The sequence below is a fragment of the Crotalus tigris genome, unplaced genomic scaffold (assembly GCF_016545835.1).
Source record: "Crotalus tigris isolate CLP2741 ecotype Arizona unplaced genomic scaffold, ASM1654583v1 scf7180000018612.917631, whole genome shotgun sequence".
NCBI lineage: Eukaryota > Metazoa > Chordata > Lepidosauria > Squamata > Viperidae > Crotalus > Crotalus tigris.
In genome coordinates, this window is record NW_024097107.1 from 137,296 (window position 1) to 158,529 (window position 21,234).

General features: G+C 41.4%; 1 protein-coding gene across 8 annotated transcripts in view; it reads left to right on the top strand.

Moving 5' to 3' along the window:
* SETD5 (SET domain containing 5) overlaps window positions 1-21,234 on the top strand; it is a 69,309-nt gene that overhangs the window by 42,594 nt on the left and 5,481 nt on the right. For 5 of the 8 annotated variants that reach the window (XM_039355138.1, XM_039355139.1, XM_039355137.1 and 2 more), the window contains 10 exons: window positions 135-375; window positions 998-1,081; window positions 2,970-3,236; window positions 4,184-4,510; window positions 5,992-6,234; window positions 8,504-8,633; window positions 11,643-11,896; window positions 16,462-16,518; window positions 19,231-19,686; window positions 20,188-20,471. In XM_039355138.1, coding sequence (XP_039211072.1) covers window positions 135-375; window positions 998-1,081; window positions 2,970-3,236; window positions 4,184-4,510; window positions 5,992-6,234; window positions 8,504-8,633; window positions 11,643-11,896; window positions 16,462-16,518; window positions 19,231-19,686; window positions 20,188-20,471 — 2,343 coding nt within the window. Of the gene's footprint in view, window positions 1-134; window positions 376-997; window positions 1,082-2,969; window positions 3,237-4,183; window positions 4,511-5,991; window positions 6,235-8,503; window positions 8,634-9,354; window positions 9,482-11,642; window positions 11,897-16,461; window positions 16,519-19,230; window positions 19,687-20,185; window positions 20,472-21,234 lie in introns of those variants that run through there. The other 3 variants (XM_039355143.1, XM_039355140.1, XM_039355145.1) reach the window with 3 other exon arrangements.

Sequence of the window (21,234 nt, forward strand, 5' to 3'; positions counted from 1 at the left end):
TTATTACAAGCCATCCAGAGTTGCGTGATAGTGAGATGGGAGGCATGTGAATTTAACAAATAAAATAAATAATAATTTCTTGAGGTTTTGAAGAATGATCCTAAAATGCTTATATATCTTTTGTGGTGGAGCAGCAATTATAAAGTGGATTGTGCCTGCCACAAAGGAAACCGGAATTGTCCTGTGCAAAAGCGGAGCCTGAACCCTGTAGAACAACTACCTCCACCTATTCTGGACACTCTGATCGGAGCAGAAACTAGGCGCCGGAAAGCCCGTCGTAAGGAACTGGAGCAGCAGGGTGCAGCCTCAGATGAGAACAGCAATCCCCAAACCGAGGAAGTCTCTGAGGGTCCCGCTGCAGTGAGTGATAATGAGGTAACGTTCCCATCATCCTGGATAAGTGAGATTGGATCATTAATTGTTCTTCTTCTTGTGCCATATCCGTTATCGGACGTTGGCGATCATGTTGGCAATCCTGTTTTTATCAGCAGCCACACAAAAAAGTGCTGCTGAGTTTGTCCAAACCAGTCCCTTAGATTTTGAAGCCACGATGTTCTTCTTCTGCCTGGACCTTGTTTGCCTTCAGTCTTTCCCTGGAGGATTAAATGGAGTATGTCGTATTTTTCTGGGTGTCGCATCACATGTCTGAAATATTCTAATTTTCGTTTTTTAATTGTTTTGATGATTTCCCTTGGCTTTCTCAGGCGGCTGATCACCTCCTCATTTCTGATCTTGTCAACCCAGCTTATGTGTAACAGCTGCCTGTAAATCCACATTTCAAATGCTTTCTAGTCTTTTCAGGTGGCCTTCTGTCAAGAGACCAATTCTCTACTCCATTAATTCTAGGTAAACTTAATCACAGAATGAATCTTCATTTTTTGGACAAACAAACCTCCAGTGAAAAGCTGAAAGGTCTCAGTAATGGTCCTCAAATCTACTGGCAATTGTGACTAGCTTTTTTTTTTTTTTTTTAAGGTTTTATTCTCTTTCTCTTTAGGCTGCAGATAAGGAAGAGAAGCCAGAAGAGGAGAAGGAGGAAACTGCTGCCGATGAGCTGGGTGGTCTCAGTCATGGCAGACGGGCAAGTATTTGTTAAATATAAACTTATTCTAGTGCAGTGGTTCTCAACCTTTTTAATGCCGTGACCCCCAACCAGTCGTAAGTCGAGGACTACTCAACCGGTCGTAAGTCGAGGACTATTCAACTGGTGCAGCACCGTTTGCAGAATGGGACTTTTGGTGGGCTCAGCAGGGCAGAGACAGCCTGGACAATTCCTATTGGCTTTTGAAAGCCAATAGAATTAGACTCTATTCAAGAGAGTCTATTCTATTGGCTTTCAAAAGCCAATAGAATAAAAGGGAGTAGCACAGCTAAGGAAAAGGGGAAAAAAATGGCGGACTGCGTTGTTTGGCGACCCCCGTGAAATGGTCGTTCTACCCCAAATGGGGTCTCGACCCACAGGTTGAGAACCACTGTTCTAGTGTTTTGTGATGGCTGTTGTCTTTTCCATTGGGCATAGGCATTTCCTAGAATTTTCTGATAAGTTGTTGCTGAGTTAATTTCTCCTTATATTCTTTTTTTTCCTCTCCTGTGCCTGTTCATCTTGGTGGTTACTAGTATTATAAATAACAGCGTAACAGATCCATCACAGAAAATTGCATATACGTTGCACAAGTTCTGAGGTAGTGTTCCCAGTCTACTCAAAATGATATAAAGAGGTTGAAGTATGGGGAATATGAATATTCACAATGAAGCTATGTAGTCAGGAACAGGTAGCTCCTCATATCAATTATATGCCTCTTGCGCAACATCTAGGATAACATGTAGGAAAATAGCTCCGGAAGACTTTGGATCCAGGTAGTTTTTAAAAGTTTCCAGTATTTTCCTGCAGGCTTGGCTGTTAATCAGGATGTGCATTAGTAGAATTTAAACAAACAAGAAAGACAAAAACAAAGTCTGGATAGTACCATTACAATACCTGGAAGACAGTAGAAGAGAAAGAATGGGGGGGGAGGGAAATCACAAAATACAGATATCTACAAAGAGATATAGAACTACTGTGGGAAAGAGAGAGAAAGGAAGAAAGAAGGAAGGAAGGAAGGAAGGAAGGAAGGAAGGAAGGAAGGAAGAAAGAAAGAAAGAAAGAAAAAGAAAGAAAGAAAGAAAGAAAGAAAGAAAGAAAGAAAGAAAGAAAGAAAGAAAGAAAGAAAGAAAGAAGTACCAATAGCAATAAGAGCTCTAGGTGTAATCCCAAAACATCTAGAATACTATCGGTATTACAAAATCAACAGTCAGTGGCAAAAGACAGCTTCACTTGAAATAGCTTACATCCTGCAACAATACTTTTAACACCATCAAACAACAACTGCCTATCCCAGGTCCTTGGGAAGGACTGGGTAGGTGGATAAAAATGCCCAATCCAGTCTAAACATCGGGCTGACTGTGTGACCAATCATAACTCTTGCCTTTTATATAATTCAGTCAACCTAAAGCAAATATACCTACTGCTCCTGCCTCCTATTTTCCTTACAACAACAACAACATTGTACGGTGGGTTGGACTGAGAGAGAATGACTGACCTAAGGCCACCCAGCTGGCTTGCATGTATAAGGGAGGCCTAGGTCTAGCCCTAACCCGTAACCACTAAACCAAAGTGTGTCTCTGTTTTTTATGTATTGCTTCAAATCAGCAATATCAGTTCTGTATTCCCTGCCCTCAGAGCAACTGTAAGCTAAGCTGACTGTCTCTTACTTTGAAATAGTGCACACTACTAAAATGCACAGAAGTGCATATCTTCTTCGTAATCATCACTGTTCTGTCAAGTTGATCAATCATACAGGAAGTCTGGGTATTAGGTTGTTATTTCTGCAGTGCCTTCCATTATCTGTGGTTTGAGTGATGCCCCATCTTCACTGTCTTCCTCTCCGGTGCCTGTAGTGTTAACCTGGATTTCTTGTTTCATATGCTAGACCCGAGAAGATAGAAAGGTGGAAGCTATCATGCATGTATTTGAGAATCTGGAAAAGAGAAAGAGGAGGAGAGATCTGCCATCGTCAGACAGGAGCAGCACAGATGCAGAGGTAGTGGTTACTGCAGAGACCCCAGAACCAGAAGAAGCAAAACCTGTGCCAAATGAAAATGAAGATAACAGTTTGGCTTTAAATGTATCCATGGCAAGTGCTCCGACCTGTGTCAGCAGCGTTGGGGTAAACACCCGGAGATCTTCACAGGCTGGGGTAAGAAGAACAATAGAATGGTTGAAGATCAGATTGGGAAACTGCTGAATTTGGAGGGTTGACTTCATTGACAGAGTAAAAACCCAGCCACTTGTTCGGAAAATATAATTCAGTTGCTGGTCTGTCTCCTGTCTTCCCATCAGATATTGCTTGGGAAGTTTCTTGTTCAAGTAAACCTGTTTGAACTAGCAAGGCAGTTTGCTACGAGTCCTTAGCTGGCAACAGAGGTGGCACAGACGGTTCATTGTTGCCAAATGAATGCTAGGTTTGGAGAAGTCGTTTCATCTGTCCAGGTTGATCTGTTAAAAAAAAAGGTTATCTCAGCTTGTGAAATGGAATTGCTATCTACAAATATTAGAAATAGCGCACTTTTGTTGAGAAAGTGTCAATAAAAGTATAACAACAATAACAACAATAATAATAGAGTTGGAAGGGATCTTAGAAGTCATGTAGTCCAACCCCCTGCTCAGGCAGGAAACCCTATACCCATTTCAGACAAATGGCTGTCCAATCTCTTCTTAAAAAGTTTCAATGTTGGAGCATTCACCACTTCTGGAGGTAGGTTGTTCTACTGGTTAATTGTTCTAACAGTCAGGAAGTTTCTCCTTAGTTCTAGATTGCTTCTCTCTTTGGTTAGTTTCCATCCGTTGCTTCTTGTCCTGCCTTCAGGTGCTTTGGAGAATAGCTTGACTGACTCCTTCTTCTTTGTGGCAAGAAGAGGGAGTCAAGCTGTTATGCATACTTGTGCATACTTTCCTGGGAAAAATAATACATTCATCTTTCCATATTTTAGTCCCTCAAAAGGGAGAAGTAGAACGTATTTTCCAAGTTAGATCCTCAATTCAAGACACTGCCTTCATACTGTAAGCCTATATATCCAGTTCTTGCAGAGTGTAAACAAGTACAGAGTAAACTAAGAATTCCTTCAATAATGGTTTACATTGCAGGAGACAAGTGCAGATAAACCAGTCCCTAAACCGGCACCACCAAAAACACCACGGCCCAGGCCCAAAAGCCGTTTCTCGCGTTATCGGAGCAGCTCAGCACAGCGACTAAGAAGACAAAAACAAGCTGCCAGTGCCCAGCAGTCTGAACTCTCTCAAACTGCTCCAGAGGAAGGAAGTGGTACCAGCACAGCAGCAGCAGCGGAAGTGAGCGGGGCAGAGGGCCCAGGAGAAGGGAGGCCACCGGTGGTGAACTCTGATCCAGTTGTGACGGCTGCGTCAGGATCACAGGCCAACCGGGCAGCACCCAAATATCCTAAAACAAAAAAGGTAAATGGAGTGGGAAAGGATGGGTAACTCATCCTTTCTTGCAATGACAAGGAGATAATTTTGCTTCGTGTAGCTCCTATAATGTGGCATATTGCTTTAGTTTGTTTGCTTGCTTGCTTTTATGGCTAACGTTTATTAACTCTTAACGGGGGGGGGGAAGCACAGTCGTCAAAATGTAAATTTGGATATTTCTTGATCTGATGCAGTTTTCCTTCACTGATTTTCATAACTAGTCAGCAGTCTAAAATAAAAAACAAAAGGCTAGCAGCATTCAGCTAAACCCCAATGTCTGAATTAATGCCTGGGTTGTATCTGAGAGTATTGATGATCCACAGAATTTGCAACAAATCTACACGCAAAAAAATAAGGTTATTAAAGTTGAATTTTATAAAATGTAAAAATGATGCCATTAGTATATCCCCCCCCCCCAAGATTATTTTTTGGCACGACAGCAGAGAAACCAGAAATTTCTCACAGAACTACGAAAGGGAATGTTGGATGAAATAAAGCATGAATTGTAAAAGCTGACCCAAGACTATGAATAGTCTTAAGTGATACCAACTCAGAATGATTGAAATCTTATACTTGATTTATTGAAGCCAAGGAAAAATGACCTGTTTTCTAATCCAAAAATCAAAAATGGAATTTTCATAATCGGTTTTGAAGTCATCACTTTTTGTCTATATTTTAGTTAATGCACTATCTTTTTAAATATGCTGTATGTGATGTCTAAAATAACATTTTAAATATATAGCCTCCAGGATTATAGAGTCCATCATTAACATGGTGCTATTAAAAATACTGTATCACACATAAAATTCAATATAACTTGAGGAAAAATGTATCAGGTTACCTTTGTTGTGTGAAATCTGGAAGGCTTCTGGAAGACCTAGGAACTGGCATATTTATTTGAATGTGTGATCTTTTTTTGCATAAATGTTATTCTTTGAATTAAATTCATTAGAAGTTCTTTTACCATAACTAATCAGCCACATTAATAAACGCTACATTTGAATACAAAATTAAATTACATTGAAATTCATTAATCAACCCGGCATTTAATTACATCATAATATTATTTTTTTTAAGATACTGAGTTGGTTTTGTTTTAAAATGGGGGTTTGACTGAAGGAAGTAAAACATCGCTGTCGTTTTGAGAGTTCACTGTAGCTCAGGATTTTTAGTATAAGATCAACTTGTGATGGGGCTGTAGGGTAAGTAGTGATAAAACAAATTCAGACAAAGTTCTAAAACAAATGTCTGCAGCTTCCAACATTATTTTTATCTATTCTTAATTATAACTGTAAGCCTCTCAGAGTCATTTTCAGAGTGAGATGGGCAGTATATAAATTTAATGAATAAACAAAATTTAAAAAGAGATGCCTTGACACCGTGATATTTCTACCCGTCTTCATTGTCTCACTAATGTTTGCACATTCTTACTAACCCTGTACAGTAAATATGTCTCTTTCTGTTTCTAGTATCTGGTTACAGAGTGGCTGAACGACAAAGCAGAGAAGCAGGAGTGCCCCATTGAGTGCCCTTTACGTATCACCACTGACCCAACTGTCTTGGCTACCACCCTGAACATGTTGCCAGGCCTTGTTCATTCCCCACTCATTTGTACCACCCCGAAACATTATATCCGTTTTGGCTCTCCCTTCAACCCAGAAAGGCGAAGGCAGCCATTTCAGCTGGATGGGAATTACAGCTCGTGTAAAAAGGTATATTTTCCACGGGTGTCTATACATTTAAGCTCTTGGCACAGGTCACACACAGGACAAAGGAGGAGGAAAGGTTTATAACAAGAGTCCCCAACACCCCCCCCCCCATGGCCTGACGCTAGGCCGCAGCCTGTTCAGAACCAGAGCTGCAGAAGCTGCCTTTGCGAACACGAATCCCTTCTCCCCTCTCTCCCTGACACCATCAACTGGTCCACCGAGCCGGAGAGGTTGGAGACTGCTGCTTTATAAGATCCCTCATTGGATATTAAAACACTCTGTAAATGTAGCAGGGATGATGTCTCACAGAAGAGAGATCTGAATTTTAGATCAAGATCAGACTTCAGGTTATGTTTTGGATTACTTTCTAGGCCAACGTTTTTCAACCTTGGTGGCTTTAAAATGTGTTAGGGCTTCAACTCCTAACATGCCCCAGGCAGCATTTCCCATGCTGACTGGGGAATTCTGGGAGTTGAAATTGACATGTTTTAAAGCGGCCATGGTTGAAACATTGTTCTAGGTCAGGGGTAGGCAACCTTGGCTCTTTTATGACTCGTGGACTTCAACTCCCAGAATTCCTGAGCCAGCCATGCTGAGGGGAAAGGGAGAAGTTTCCAAGCTGAGCCATGCTGGCTCAGGAATTCTGGGAGTTGAAGTCCAGGAGTCATAAAAGAGCCAAGGTTGCCTACCCCTGTTCTAGGTGTATGTCTAATGTCTTGCATTAAGAGACAGTATCACTTCGTATACCCCCTAAAGCAGTTTTTGTATTTTATGCGGAACATACAATAATAGAGAAACCATGTGCTTGGAAGCCTTGGTGTCCAGGAACTGTAGAGTGTTATTTATAGGTTTTAGAATGCTCTATATGCTATTTTAAAGCCTTCAGTTTCCTTGTTATAAAATTAATCAGAAGTTTTTAAACTTTAAATCTTGACTGTAGATATCACGAAATTCAAGACCAGTTTTTAAACCTAATTATTATTTGACCACTTTTTTGTTAATTGTATTTTAGCAAGGATCAAGCAGAAGAGTAAATTAAGAGGGTTTTTTTAAAAAAACAACAAAAAAACAACAACACTGTAGGGGAAAAGTACAATCAAAAATAGTCATGGCTTCTGTACATTGGTTTGTGTCAGAAATCTGTATTGATTTCTCAGTGTTTAAAAGGCTAATGCTAGGAAAGTGCATAAAGTGGAAAATATGTGCAGAGTAGTTGCATATTCCCTCCCCCATGGTTTTTCACACTTTCTGAATATAAATGTTAAGCACTTACTTGCTTAAAAAAAGAAGACAAACTCTCTCATATCAAACTTAAGAATATACGTTTATGTGGTCACACGAACCAACATGATTTACATACTTTCACCCTGCTCATCTTTCGTGCCTCAGTTGGGGATTTAGTGTGTTTCATGCTGCATTCTAGTTTCCATAATTGGATGGTAAGAAGCTCCCTTGGCTTGTATAAAATCTGACACAGAAGGATGAGTTGAATCTACTGAATTAAATTCACATTACAATACGAAAATGGTCACCAGATAGCTCATTGATTTAGAGCATAAACCAGTAATTTTCTTTGCATTTATTGTTTTAGTTCAGAGTAGCCTTTTCCAATCTGCACTCCAAAGACTTGTGGGAATTTTGACCCTTTAAATTCCAATGTATTTATGGATCCCTAAGTCCAGAAAGACTGGTTTAAAATGTTAATAAACAGTCTTTTACATGCTTCATTAAAATAAAGTTTTGGTTCTGGTTTTACAGCCTTGAGAGTGTCAGTGTAGGAGAAATTTTTTAACTTGGCAATATTGGCAACACATTAGCACAAACTCTGATAATGACATTGATTACAGATCTCTTCTTTTATAAAAAATGTGCCTGGTTCTTAAGACTTTAGAAAAGCATTAATAAATATGAAAAGTCACTTGCTTAGTATTTGTGGAGCACTAGATCTAGTCTGCACTGATTAGTTTTCCATATTCCATTCCCTGTAGTTGGATTCCCCTACATTAAAGCTATTGCTGCTTTCTAATTATTTTTAATTTCTTATCCAGAATTGCCAGTTCAAATGCGAATTCTAAGTACATAAATGTGGAGAAGGAGGGAGGAAGGGAAGGAGGGAGGGAGAGACTGTACAAAATGAGATGTTGCTTAAAAGTTTAACTGATCCTTGAGATAAGATAGAAGTCGATGCTACCAGTGGAATTAAAGTAATCTGTTGAAACTTTCTGAAGAACACAGAGAGGATAATGCATTCAATAGGTTTTATTTTTTACAGCGTTGGATGAAGCAGGCTCTGGAAGAAGGAATGACTCAGACCTCACCTGCTTCCCAGGAGAACAAAGCCCAGTGTCTATACCAAAGCAATGAGAGTAGTAGTGTTTCTGGCATTTGCACAGAAAATACAGGTTGGTTGAGATGTCTGCACGCTCTTGATACATTAATGGGAAGGGAAACGACTGGAGTTTAGTCCTGAACAGTGATATTTTTTTTTTATTATTTTAAAACAGTGTTTCTCAACTTTGACAATTTTAAGGCATGTGGACTTCAACTCCCAGAATCCCACAGCCAGCAACGCTGGCTGTGGAATTCTGGGAGTTGAAGTCCACATGCCTTAAAATTGTCAAGGTTGAGAAACACTGTTTTAAAACAACCTTTTGTAGCAGAGTCCTATAGCTACCCAGGTATGGCCACCATGTACTTAAAAAGGAAAAAAAAAGATCTTACCACAATTGTAGGTCAATAATAATGTAGATAAGGAATCTGAATTTTGCACGCTCTGCTTCTAACTGATGCAGGTTTTGTAATAAGCGAGAGCTTAAGGAGTGTTCAAAGTCAATTACTTAAATTCTGCCTTACATGATCCCGGGCAGCTACGTATTTCTGAGTCCATCTGTTAAGCTGTTGCCATAAAGACACGCAGCAAATTGTGCAAGACGCACGGGTGGCATTTTTTTTCCTTTTGCTGGGTGGTTGCCTTGGGTGAGATGATCAGATTTAACGTGCACACCTGAGTAAAAAGGGCCCTCTTCTCCATCAAGCCCAAGAAATTGGGTACTCATGCAGAAAGTGTACTACCTGAAAAGTCGAGAGTTTTGTGCTTAATGCTTTTCTCCTAACGCTTTCTAGGGAGATAATTGGTTAACCAGTGGGCACCTGGTTACAGAGCAGCCACTCTGCAGCAGAGCAGCTACCTTGCTACATCTGTGAGCGAAGCAAAAAGCTGAGTCTTAAAAATAGTAACTTTACATCTGTCTTTGCAGAGGAAGAGGGTGGCGGACTCCCCAAGTCAGGGATCAGTTTTCCAAGGACGTCAAACGAGGCCCTAGGCAGTGTACAGATAACTGTGTGTTGCACAAAGGTAGTGGACAAAGCACTAGTTCTGGGCAAATTTGCAATGTTGAATGAGTGAGAGCAAAAGGAAAAGTGGAAGGTTTTCTCGTGATCCAAAAGATTTGTGTGAATTTGGAGTGGTTTCCTAGAGACCCACTGCAGTTGTCTGGTGGCATTCCAAAAAAAAAACAACCCCTCAACAAATATTTGTGGGTTTTTTGTTCCAACCCAGATTAAATTATATTCTAGTGTGTGATGGATAGTTGGGAAGGGCAGCTTTCCATGAGGCGATTTTGTGATCCAAGAATGAAAGGAAGCTGGGTGTCTTTGTGAACAATTGTTTAGAGGAGATTGTAGATTGAAAGGCAGCATCTCAAGAGAGGAACGGCTCAAAGTACTTGCAGCACTTAGTGAAACAGGAACTAATGAGACTTGGCTGGGGAGCTATTCAACAGAAGACGTCTTCGCAGTTAACATTCCTCCTTCCATTCATAGATATCTAGGGGACTCTGTTGAGCAAGAGTTCGAATTGTAGAGGATGAGAACCATTTTTTCAGTAGACAGACGAACCCGAGAGCGGTGTAATGGCCAATGGAACAATCAGGTTTCATTATATATTTCAGCCAATGGGGAGCGAATGAGTCTCATTGGAACATGGAGAAGTTGGAATTCCTGCATTGGCAGCGCGGGAGCCTGTAAATAGCTTGCTGCACAGCTGGCAAAGTGTTCTGAATGATCCAACCATGGAAATCAAGGCTGATTGCATGGATTTTATCATCTTTCTTAGAGATCATATAAGGACAGAATGCTTTACACGTAAAACAAGCCCAAAAATGTTTCTGGATGTATATGGAGTTATATGAAGGGTTTGGTCTGTTGTGGAAGTTTAGATACGTGGCTGCAAAGGAAAACAGCCTCCATTCAAAAAAGGATGCGGGGACTTTTAAATTGTTTTGTCATCAAGAAGTGGTTCCTCTTATCCCAAAGATACTACTGCAGTAGTGCTTGAATAATGAAATTAGTAAGAGCGCATAAAGAGTGTAGTTTGGGGTTGGGTATGACAGGGCAAAAAAAACCTGAGGAGAGTTCAAATTAATTGGAAGGTGAAAAAAGTGCAAAAAGAAGAGCCGGTTGTCGGTAACAGGAACTTAAATTTAGACGTACGGGAAAGCCATCGTGATGTGGTGGATAAGATTTTAGTTTAGGATCAGGGAATTCCAAGGTCCAATACACCCTCAGCCGTGGAAGAAGCTCGCTGTAATACATTATTGATTAGCTATTAAGCCATATTGGAATCCATGGAAGCTCCCTGGAAGGTTTTTGCTAAATCAGTCACTTTCAGCCCATTCTCTTTACGCGATGTTGGTTGTGAGGAAAATTGGAGATGGAAAAGTAGATGGATATAAACCTAATAAATGACTAAATAGGCTGCTAAAAGCATGATGTTGGATTGGTTGTTAGCTCCTGTTCAGCCTTGGTATACCTCCGTGACAGCTTTTCCATCAACCGAGCTTTGTGAAGAAAAGGAATGTGAATTTGTATGGAATAGGGCAGTGTTTCCCAAACTTGACAATTTTAAGGCATGAGGACTTCAACTCCCAGAATTCCACAGCCAGCAACGCTGGCTGTGGAATTCTGGGAGTTGAAGTCCACATGCCTTAAAATTGTCAAGTTTGGGAAACACTGGAATAGGGTAAGCCTGGTTATATAAAGACCTGAGGTATTTCAGCTCAGTATTGTGATAAGTTTCCTGTTGCTGAATTAGTCTGACAAAACAAATAATTTGGAGTTGTTTGCTTTTTGTTTTTTGTTTTTTTTTTGAAAAAACTACCGAAGGCCTGAATTTGACTGCGTTCAGTTGATAACTTTTTTCGTTCCTGAAACATCCACCGAGTCCCGAAATTGTCCTCCTTTTAGAATATTGTCCCTCGTTTCAACTTTGGCATTAGCTCTGAGTGATTGTTAATGTGGCAGGAGCCAGATTTAAGGTGTTATTGGGTACATGTAGAGGGATTGACTTTTTGAGCACGGACGAGGGCTTTATAATAGTAAAACGTCATCTACGTTGTATGTTAAAATTTCAGATGTGTTGAGCCCTCTGAAGAAGTGGAAGTCTCGCTATCTGATGGAACAGAGTGTTACTAAATTATTGAGGCCACTGTCTCCTGTCACTCCTCCGCTTCCTGACTCCCTGCTTCCAGATTCACTGAGCCCACACCTAACTACGTCCTCCTCGTCGATGCCGGGAGAGGAGGAGAGTCGCAGTGGCTGTGGTGTGATCTTCTCCCCAATTCCCTCCTTGGCTGCTAGTCGCTGCAATACTCCACTACAGTTTGAGGTAAGCTGAGCTAAAAAGTGGGGGGGGGAGCAATTCTGCTTGCAAAACCTAGGGAGACGTGCATCAAAATTGCTTGGAAGAAAACCAGTTAATTACAAGGGGTGTATGGATGAGATTTTAAGAGAACCGTTAAGAGTTGCATTAGATACAGGCAGCCCTCGAATTACGGCCACAACCGAGCCCAGAATTTCTGTTGCTAAGTGAGAGTTGCCTCGCTTTTCGGCCTTTCTTGCCATATTTGTTAAGCGAATCACTGCAGTTGTTAAGTTAGTAGCGTGGTTGTTAAATAAACCTAGAGCTAAGGAGAAACTTCCTGACAGCGAGAACAATTAGCCAGTGGAGCCACCTGCCTCCAGAAGCGGTGAATGCTCCAACACTGGAAGTTTTTAAGAAGAGATTGGACAGCCGTTTGTCCGAAATGGTATAGGGTTTCCTGCCTGAGCAGGGGGTTGGACTAGATGACCTCCAAGGTCCCTTCCAACTTTATCATTATTACTATCATGAATCTAGCTCCCCCATTGACTCTGCTTGTCAGAAGGGTGCAAAAGCTGATCACATGATTCTGGGACACTGCAGCCGTCATCAATGTATGCCAGTTGCCAAGCAGTTGAATTTTGGTCACGTGACTACAGGGTCATAAGTCACTTTTTTTTTTTAGTGCTGTTGAAACTATTCAGTTACTAAACGAATGGTTATAAGTCAAGGACTACCTGTACTAATAGGGTGAATTATCTGTTCCCTTATTGCTATGTATATTAGAGTCACTGGTATTAGTCCTCCCTCTCATATCCTTTTAATCACTGCTTGAACTCTCTTCCCCTCCCCACTTTGTTGGTACTTATATTGCCAAGTTCACAGAATCCTTATCCCCCCACATGCATTGCCTAATAAATCAACAACGGAGCCCATGTTTTGCCATCTGCATCAGATTATCCTTCTCTTCATATTTGCCTCTTGTTTTTCAAACCTTTTTGCAAACATTTAGATTTTAAGACAGATGTGAAGGTGTCGTTTTGTAGGTTTCTTACAGAACAGCCTAGAGTCGATGTGTTTATTATCAAGTGTCCCATGATTATGTCCCATCTGTTGTGTGAGGTGGATTTGAAATTTCAGTATTGGAAGATGTGGCTATCCTTGCATCTGCCACTCCTTTTAATAGAACTTGATGGAAACAATATTCTCCTGATTGCTGAATCAGTCACCATTGAGGATTCAGATGTTTTGACCCTTGTTTCTTACATATGTTAGCATATCTTATGATCCAGCTTCAGCTGCTCACTGTTAGGATGAGCAGATACATGACTTCATAATCTAATTTTTGTTGTCTTTAAATTACAACAGAAGCCTTGTTTTTTCAGAAGTGAGGGGTCCTTGGTGCTCTATAAGCTTGCATGTTTTCTTGCAGATGTTTCATTACCCAAACTAGCTATGACATTGTTGCACCAATGACGTTACCTAGTTTGGATAATGAAACATCTGCAAGAAAACTAGCAAGCTCAGAGAGCACCAAGGACCCCTCATGTCAACCCTAAGCTACAAACCAATTTTCCTTCATTGGTTTTTCAGAACTGGCAGTTTTAACTAGTTCTTCATGGTATATTCTCTTACTGTTGCCCAGAAGACGGCAGGGCTCCCATTTCTTGTTCAACCTCTGCCTTCTCGCATTTTGTATTTTTCAGATACTCTCAAATCTATGTTCATATGTGAGAAAGCCACAAAACTACTCCCAAGAAATCCTCAAGAACTGTTTCTTTTAAAAAGAAGAGTTTAAGAGTTACAGTATAAGCGTATTTGTTTCATTTTTTAAAATAAATATGCTGTTAATTGTAGCTCCATAGACAGTATCACACTTCACTGAGGCCTCGTAACCCAACCAGTATTACAGATACTGCTATGAGAAGATGGTAGGAAATTGCATTTTGAGGCAGTTTGTGCTCCCAATTTGAAGCGCTGCTAATTTGAAGTTGGCAGCGGAGGAAAAGTTGTCAGAATCAGTCTTAGTCAGTTCACAAAGCTTTTCATCTTTGGCAGAAGCAAAACTACTGCTTTTTCTGTATATGAGTCTTTTGTCCTCCCATCCTGTATTTTTTAAGAAAGATTTCCCCCTTCTACATTTTCTGTACTGAGGCTTTGTTATTCTGCTCATTATGGCATTTTATTTTATGTAAGCTGTTCTCTGTTGCCTTTTCAAGACTGTTGTTAAACATCAGGTCTCTAAAATTCTGTCTGGAAATATAGGCAGCACACAAGTTTATAAATTCATAGGTCCAATTAAAGCAAATATGTATGAAGGTAAATTAAAATAAACACTGAGTAAAACATTATTAGCGTATCCCTAAACATCGGCACATTAAACAAATTCAAACCAAGCCAAATTTGGCTATTAACCAAGCCAAATAAATCAAATATACACAACAAGCACAAAACGCAGTGACTCCACAAAAATCAGCTAATATAGTTTGAGGAAACAAACTAGTTTAACAGCTAGTGTCACATTTAATTGTACACATACTACTGTTGAAGAAAATATATTGCGTATTAAGACAGTGCCATAGTTAAGACTCTTAGTCATCTGAACTGGTGCTACTAGTTAAATTTTTGCTGATCCCTTATTATACCCAGTTGTGAAATACTTCCAAAGTACCCTGGAGCAGTGTGAGGTCATTTTAAGCAAATCTTCCTGTATGTCATGTGTATATCATTTGTATAATTCTGGAAATTATGCTCGGAGTAATCAGTTGTTGTAAACCTGCAGTGTGAAATTTCTTTTCTAACATAATGAATTGAATTAAATTACTCTAGGAACAGAACATTTGGGATATACTTGAAGTAAAGAAAGTGGAAACTTATCCCTTGTAATGTAATTAAGAGGTTATAGAGCATACTTTTTTGCTCTTTTATCCTCTGATTATATTTTTTATTAGTACTTTTTCTGCCTTTCCTATAGAAGTTCAAGTCAACATACATAGTACAGGTAGTCCTCAACGTATGACCACAGTTGAGCCCAAAATTTATGTTGCTAAGTGAGAAATTTGTTAAGCGGGTTTTGCCCCATTTTATACATCTTTCCTTGCCACATTTGTTAAGTGGATCACAGCAGTTGTTAAATTAGTAACACGGTTGTTAAGTGAATCTGGTTTCCCCATTGATTTTGCTTCTCAGAAGGTTGCAAAAGGTAATAACATAACCCCGGGAGACTGTAACAGTCACAAATGTGAGTCACTTGTCAAGCATCCAAATGTAAATCACATGATTGTGGGGATGTTGCAACGGTCGTAAATGTGAAAAATAGTTATAAGTCGTTTTTTTTCAGTGCCGTTTTAACTTCAAATGGTCACTAAGCAAACTATTGTAAGTTGAGGACTACCTGTGTTCCGGCTTTCAATTTTAATATCCCCCGAGGCCTACAAGATAGGTTAGGTCAGTGTTTCCCAAACTTGACAATTTTAAGGCATGTGGACTTCAACTCCCAGAATTCCACAGCCAGCGTTGCTGGCTGTGGAATTCTGGGAGTTGAAGTCCTCATGCCTTAAAATTGTCAAGTTTGGGAAACACTGGGTTAGGTCATAAGATGACGACTCACATGGAGTCATAAAGTGAAGATTATGGTTCAGTATGAATATAAATTCGCATTTTCCCCACTCCTGATCCAGCACTCAATCCACAACACTTCCCTGATTTTCATGATTGGCAGCAGAGTTTGAGGGTAGCCTGATCCCCCACAGCCTACAACACAGGATGGAAAGAATACCCCCAGCCCTTGTATATATCTAAATAATTTGATGCTTACATTAAGGAAGTTTTAATGTAATAGCGTGCCCCCGGAAACCTTTCTTACATGTCATATCCATCTTCTCACCGTGAAGTAAGCAAGCTAACTTCATGCCCACTGGGGTTGCCCGTTGGAGAAACAGCCTTTCCTGCATGATACTTCACTCATTCACGAATGCTCCACATTGCCTTCAGTGTCAGGAGGTTTGTCTCTGAGTGCCGGTTTCTGAGTTCCCAAGACCCAGAAGTTAACATTTCCATGTCCTGCTTTCTAAGCTTCCTCTTGGCCTCTTTGGGAGCACTCTGGCTCAATCCCTTTGGCTCAGTCCAGCAAGCTCCTACACTCAGTCCCTCCCTCAGCTCTCCCTGGCAGCAAGGCTACGTAAAGTCAGTTCTGACTTGACTGTGTATTAGTAGGGGCTTGTTTGGGGTTTTGTCATTCAAGAAGGTCCTATGCTAGTTGAGGCTGACTTTCTGAGGTCTAGACATAAGATTAAAAAAAAAAAAAAAAAAGACTGCATCCTGATTTCTTTGATTTGGGCCTGACATTGTAGCATGAGATACGATAACTCTTCTCCTAAAGTCTGTGTAATGTTTGTAGTCCCGTCCCCCCACAACTCCTGAGGACTTCCCCAGAAGAGTTTATTTTTCTTTTTGGTTTTGTTTTGCTCCAGAATAGCTGTGGCTAACCTCTGAGCTTGGAGGTTGTTGTTTTGTTTTGTTTTTTCACTTTATTTTATTTTGCCTCTTGACTTGTAAAATTAGATGAATAACAAGATGCTTTTCCCTCCTAGAACGTATCCTCCCCTGAGAGTACCCCTGCGCATAGGCCCGAGTCCCTGTCGCCCGAGGTAGTTATCACACCATCTCAATTGGAGGCGGGAGAGTGTGTGCACTTGGTTTGTGTGTTGAGCAAATGTGTGTTCTTGAGGGGGAGGAGGGGTGGGGTGGGGGAAGCAGCAGGAGAAGAAGGAAGTCAATGGGGAGGAAGGGACTCTAGTCAGCTTCCTTTGTAGTTCTAGTTGGGTAGAAAACAGGGAAATGTAACATGTTCTAGTCCAGGGGTAGGCAACTTTGGCTCTTTTATGACTCATGGATTTCAACTCCCAGAATTCCTGAGCCAGCATGGCTCAGCTTGGAAACCTCTCCCTTTCCCCTCAGTTTGGCGGGCTCAGGAATTCTGGGAGTTGAAGTCCACGAGTCATAAAAGAGCCAAGGTTGCTTACCCCTGTATCTAGTCCATCCATCTGAAGCTGAGAGAAAAACTGAACTAAAACAGCATAAGATCAAATGCCCCTGCTTATTCTCCTTGTTTCATTACAACATAAGATTATTCTGCATCTGCTCTACCCCCCAGGTCCAAATTCTTCAAAATACAAATTCTGAATTCAGGCTTAATAATGCCAGTCAGTGAACACAAAGGAAGCCTTCCTTAGATTTTGAGGGATCTGAGATAAAACATCATAGAATTTGGAGGGATAATTGGTTTGATTAGCTATTGCAGATGCAGCGGGTATTATAGTGTAGGTTCTTATCAACCTGCATGCTGATGCTCTACCTCACTGTCTAGTATTAAACTGTGTCATTCAGCCATAAATGTGGTATAAAGATAAAAATGGCCTTTCTATTGTCAGAGGCTTAAGACAGTGATTGGGTTTATCAAGTTTTCAAGGCTGCCTTCTGTAACCTGGTGACCACCAGCTAAGTTTCTACCACTAAGAAGCCTGAGCTGGCCAGCAGACTAGGAAAGTCTCAGAGGGGTTAGCCTTAAATGTTTCTGCTTAAAAATAAGCTGTTTAAGATTGCAGTTCACTGTGCCTGTATTCTAAACACTGAATTTTTTTTTTGTTGTTGTTGTATGGTGTTCTCGTTTTTGTAACCCATCCGGATACCCTATGTGGTCTTTATGTTTGTCTACCCTTATTTCAAACCAAGATGGCTACCCATAACTAATAGAAGCCTGTTAATGCCGAACCATGCTTAGTAAAATGCCATTTCTGGGTGATTCTCATTTCCCCACCTCTTCAACTGTGACATATAATGCAAGCAGGCTGAGTTGCATAAAGAACCTCAGCCTTCCTCAAGGGAGACGCTTTTAGCTGAGTGAAGACCAGCAATTGAAGTTGGTAGCCTGCAAACAAAGCATTGGGGTGAAAATGCTCTATGAAAACTTTTGCAAAATGGCAGGGAAAAAAAAAGCTAGAGACAGATTCTGTTAAATGGCATATACCTCTAGAACAGAGGTGTCAAACTGCCAGCCTATGGGCCAGATGCATCATGCCAAAATGGCGCTCATCCCATTGCCGGCAATGGAAAAAAAGTCACGATACGTCGCGTCATGTGACGTTGCGAGTTCGACGCCCCTGCTCTAGAAGATATGTAGTAGTATACATGTGATAGGCAACACACTTCCAGCAGGCAACAGCAGCTTTCCACTGCCTGCTGTTCTTGAGACTAAATGGGTTAGAGATAATGATAATGTACACTATCTGTGCATGGCTTTAGACTGGAGAGATTAATTCAAAGATTTTTTTAAAAAAAATTTTAAACAGTAAAATGAACAGTCTGTCTGTAACAGTGTTTCTCAGTCTTGGCCACTTTAAGCTGTGTGTACTTCAACTTCCAAAATTCCCTAGCCAGCCATTTTGGCTGAGGAATCCTGGGAGCTGAAGTCCACAAGTCTTAAAATTGCCAAGGTTGAGAGATTAGAGGCCCAGAGATCTTAATTCTTCTGAGGTAACTAGAGACCTTTTATAATAGTTTTGGATCAAGATGGGGCTTGAAAGCAATGGAAAAGGGGGGAGAAGTACAGATTGCAAAAGAATCATCTCTTTTGATTAGAACACATCACATCTTATCTCTTGCTTGTCTTTAAAACAATTCTACCAATATTCGGGAAAAATTCCTATAAAGGAATCTTCTCATTATGACCGCTAACACATTTTATGTAGAGAACCACCCAGGATTCCATCATCTAGTGGTTGCTTCTTGTACTCTACCATCTACTCTTGTCAGTCTCTGTGTTGAGATTTCTGAATGATGTGGTGTGAGGAAAAAAGTGTGCTCGTGCTGCGTGGTTGTAATAATTGTACCGTAAAGTAGCCGGTTGATCAGAACATCCGGTGCGTGGCACAGTTGCTTGCCTTGAAATTTGTGTTGATTCTTCCCCTTTTATTGAAATGGTTGTGATGTTATATGTGAAATGGGTGACCTTGCTAAAAAAAAAAAAAAAAAAAACCACCAAGGCCATTTTGGGGGCATTAATATTTCCAACCCAGATTGGGAGGGACCCTGAGAATGTGCAGAATCTGCTGCCTAGAGGGGGACAAAAAATGGACTGTGCAGGTAGAAGAACAGATAAAAAAGCAGAAAGACTGCAGCAGGTTAAGGGAGCAAGTAGTGGGAAAGTAATGTGTGCTGTTTTGCCAAAAGGGCAACTATTTCATTTTCTCTCTTGTTTCTTTTTCTCTCTTTTTGTGCCCCTTCTCCCCGGTTCTCTCCCCTATTTGATACCCTTTTCTTCCCTGTCCTCCCATGCCCCCCCCCCCCGTTGGCTATTCTAGCTCTGCCTCAGGACAGACCTGGACACACCAAAGGCAGGATACCTGGACGCCGATGCTCACAACTGCCTAGAGAGACCTTCGTTACTTGCCACGGGGCATTCTGATCCAGCGTCCCAGCCCTCCGATACCAGCTTCCTGGGAAAGAGCGGGGAGTCCCAGACTCTGCTCAGAAACTCTGACCAAGCTTTTCGGACAGAGTTTAACCTAATGTATGCCTTTTCCCCTTTGAACGCGATGCCCCGGGCCGATGGATTATTAAGAGAGTCTCCCCAGATGGCCGATGGGAAGCTTCTGAATCCAGATACGGGCAGCTGCAGTTCTCCTGCAGAGGGATACTTTGGCAGACACGAGCAGGCCATTCTTAAAGAGGCAGTACATGGCCCAGCGGCCCATTGTGGTGAGAGAACTTGTGAAGGAGTCAAAGTTGCCCCCCAGAACCCTCCACAGAGAAAAAAGGTGAGTGTGTGTGGGGGGAGGAAAAAAAAATAAGGGGAAGGAAAAGGAGAGGGTAAAGCAGAAATGATCACTCCCTGAAGGAGGAGAGCAAGGGAAGTAGCATAAAAGGGTGAACTGGGGCTTGTAAAATTACCTCACGGAAGATTCTGAAAGAAGAATGAGCGCATAAACATTCTGATAAAAAACGGTAGCTGAGAAATTTATGAATAGCGTAGATAAATCATTCATTTCGGGAGAGGTATTTGTAGGATGCACGTCGTTCATTTTCTGCTGTGCTTTTGCTTGTGGGTTTCCTGTCATCCTAGGAAATGGGTTTTTTTTTTTTTTTATTAAGTGAGCCTAATCTGAAATTTGAACAAAGCTCAGTTGCTAGGCTAATTCCAAATCTAGTTCTATGGCATTTGTAGTGATTTGCAGTCAAAACAGTCACCATAACCTGATTTAACCTTAACTTGCTCAAACTTGGCGTCAGCTAGACTGATAATAGTTTTTCCCTCCTAGGTATCTCTGCTGGAGTACCGCAAACGAAAGCAAGAGGCCAAGGAGGGAGGGGATTCTGCCAGATGCACAGTGACAGCTAATCGACTAAGTAGCAGCAGCAGCAGCAGCTCTGGGGCAGATGTGGACGTTGGTGCTGTGCCAGGCTCCGGGGGTCACACCCTATCGTCTCCACAACATGGCTTCTCCCCCTCACACTCCTCCCTGACTCACCTGGAGGAAGTGAGCCCCCCGGAGCCAAGAGCAACTGGTCACTGCAAACCGCATGACAGCATCAGCAGTCGGTGGTAAGCGAGTGCTTGTTTTTACCCAGTCTTTAGAAGGAAACGTGTGTAATTCCCATCCTCTATCTAAAAACCCCTCAGTTCGATGCAGCAGGATAATCTTGCCCAGCGTAGCTGACGTTATTGGCCAAGTGATTACCTCTAGGACTGCTAACATTGTATTATCTTAGTCTGAGGAAGAATCCCTCAGTGCTCAGCTTTTCTTACAGGCAGCACAAGGGCAGATTGGCTTTCCAGTAGCCAATACGTCATTCTGTGGAAATCCTACAGCAGGCATGCAACCGAAGGGGTTCCCGGCAAGAATCAGTCTTCCTGCCCCTCTTCCCTCACAAGAGGAGTTTACCCTATGGAACCAGAGTGACCTATTGAGCACAAATGGTGGGTGTGAGATCTCTGTGCCTGGGAACTGGCCTTTACAGCCTCTCTAAACAAGAAAACACAAATAGCAGTGAAAGGGCTAGGCAGAATATCTTCCCCCGTGATCTGCCTCTCTGAGGACAAGCCTGGCTTGAGAGCTTGGTTCTGAGAATTGATTACGAGGTACCCACATACCCATCGGGTTAAGCAACATTGTGCAAAGCGTAGAAAGGGAGTAATAAATAAGAAATTGAAGACCCTGGGCCACGACGGAAGAAAAATAGTTCTCACTTGCTGATTGTAATTGGGACTGGCAATTCCATCACTCAGTGACACAGTCATAAAGTGAAAAGTCACGTGGCCATGCCCAGCTTATGTCAGTTCCAGCTGCAGCCATTAAGTGGGTCAT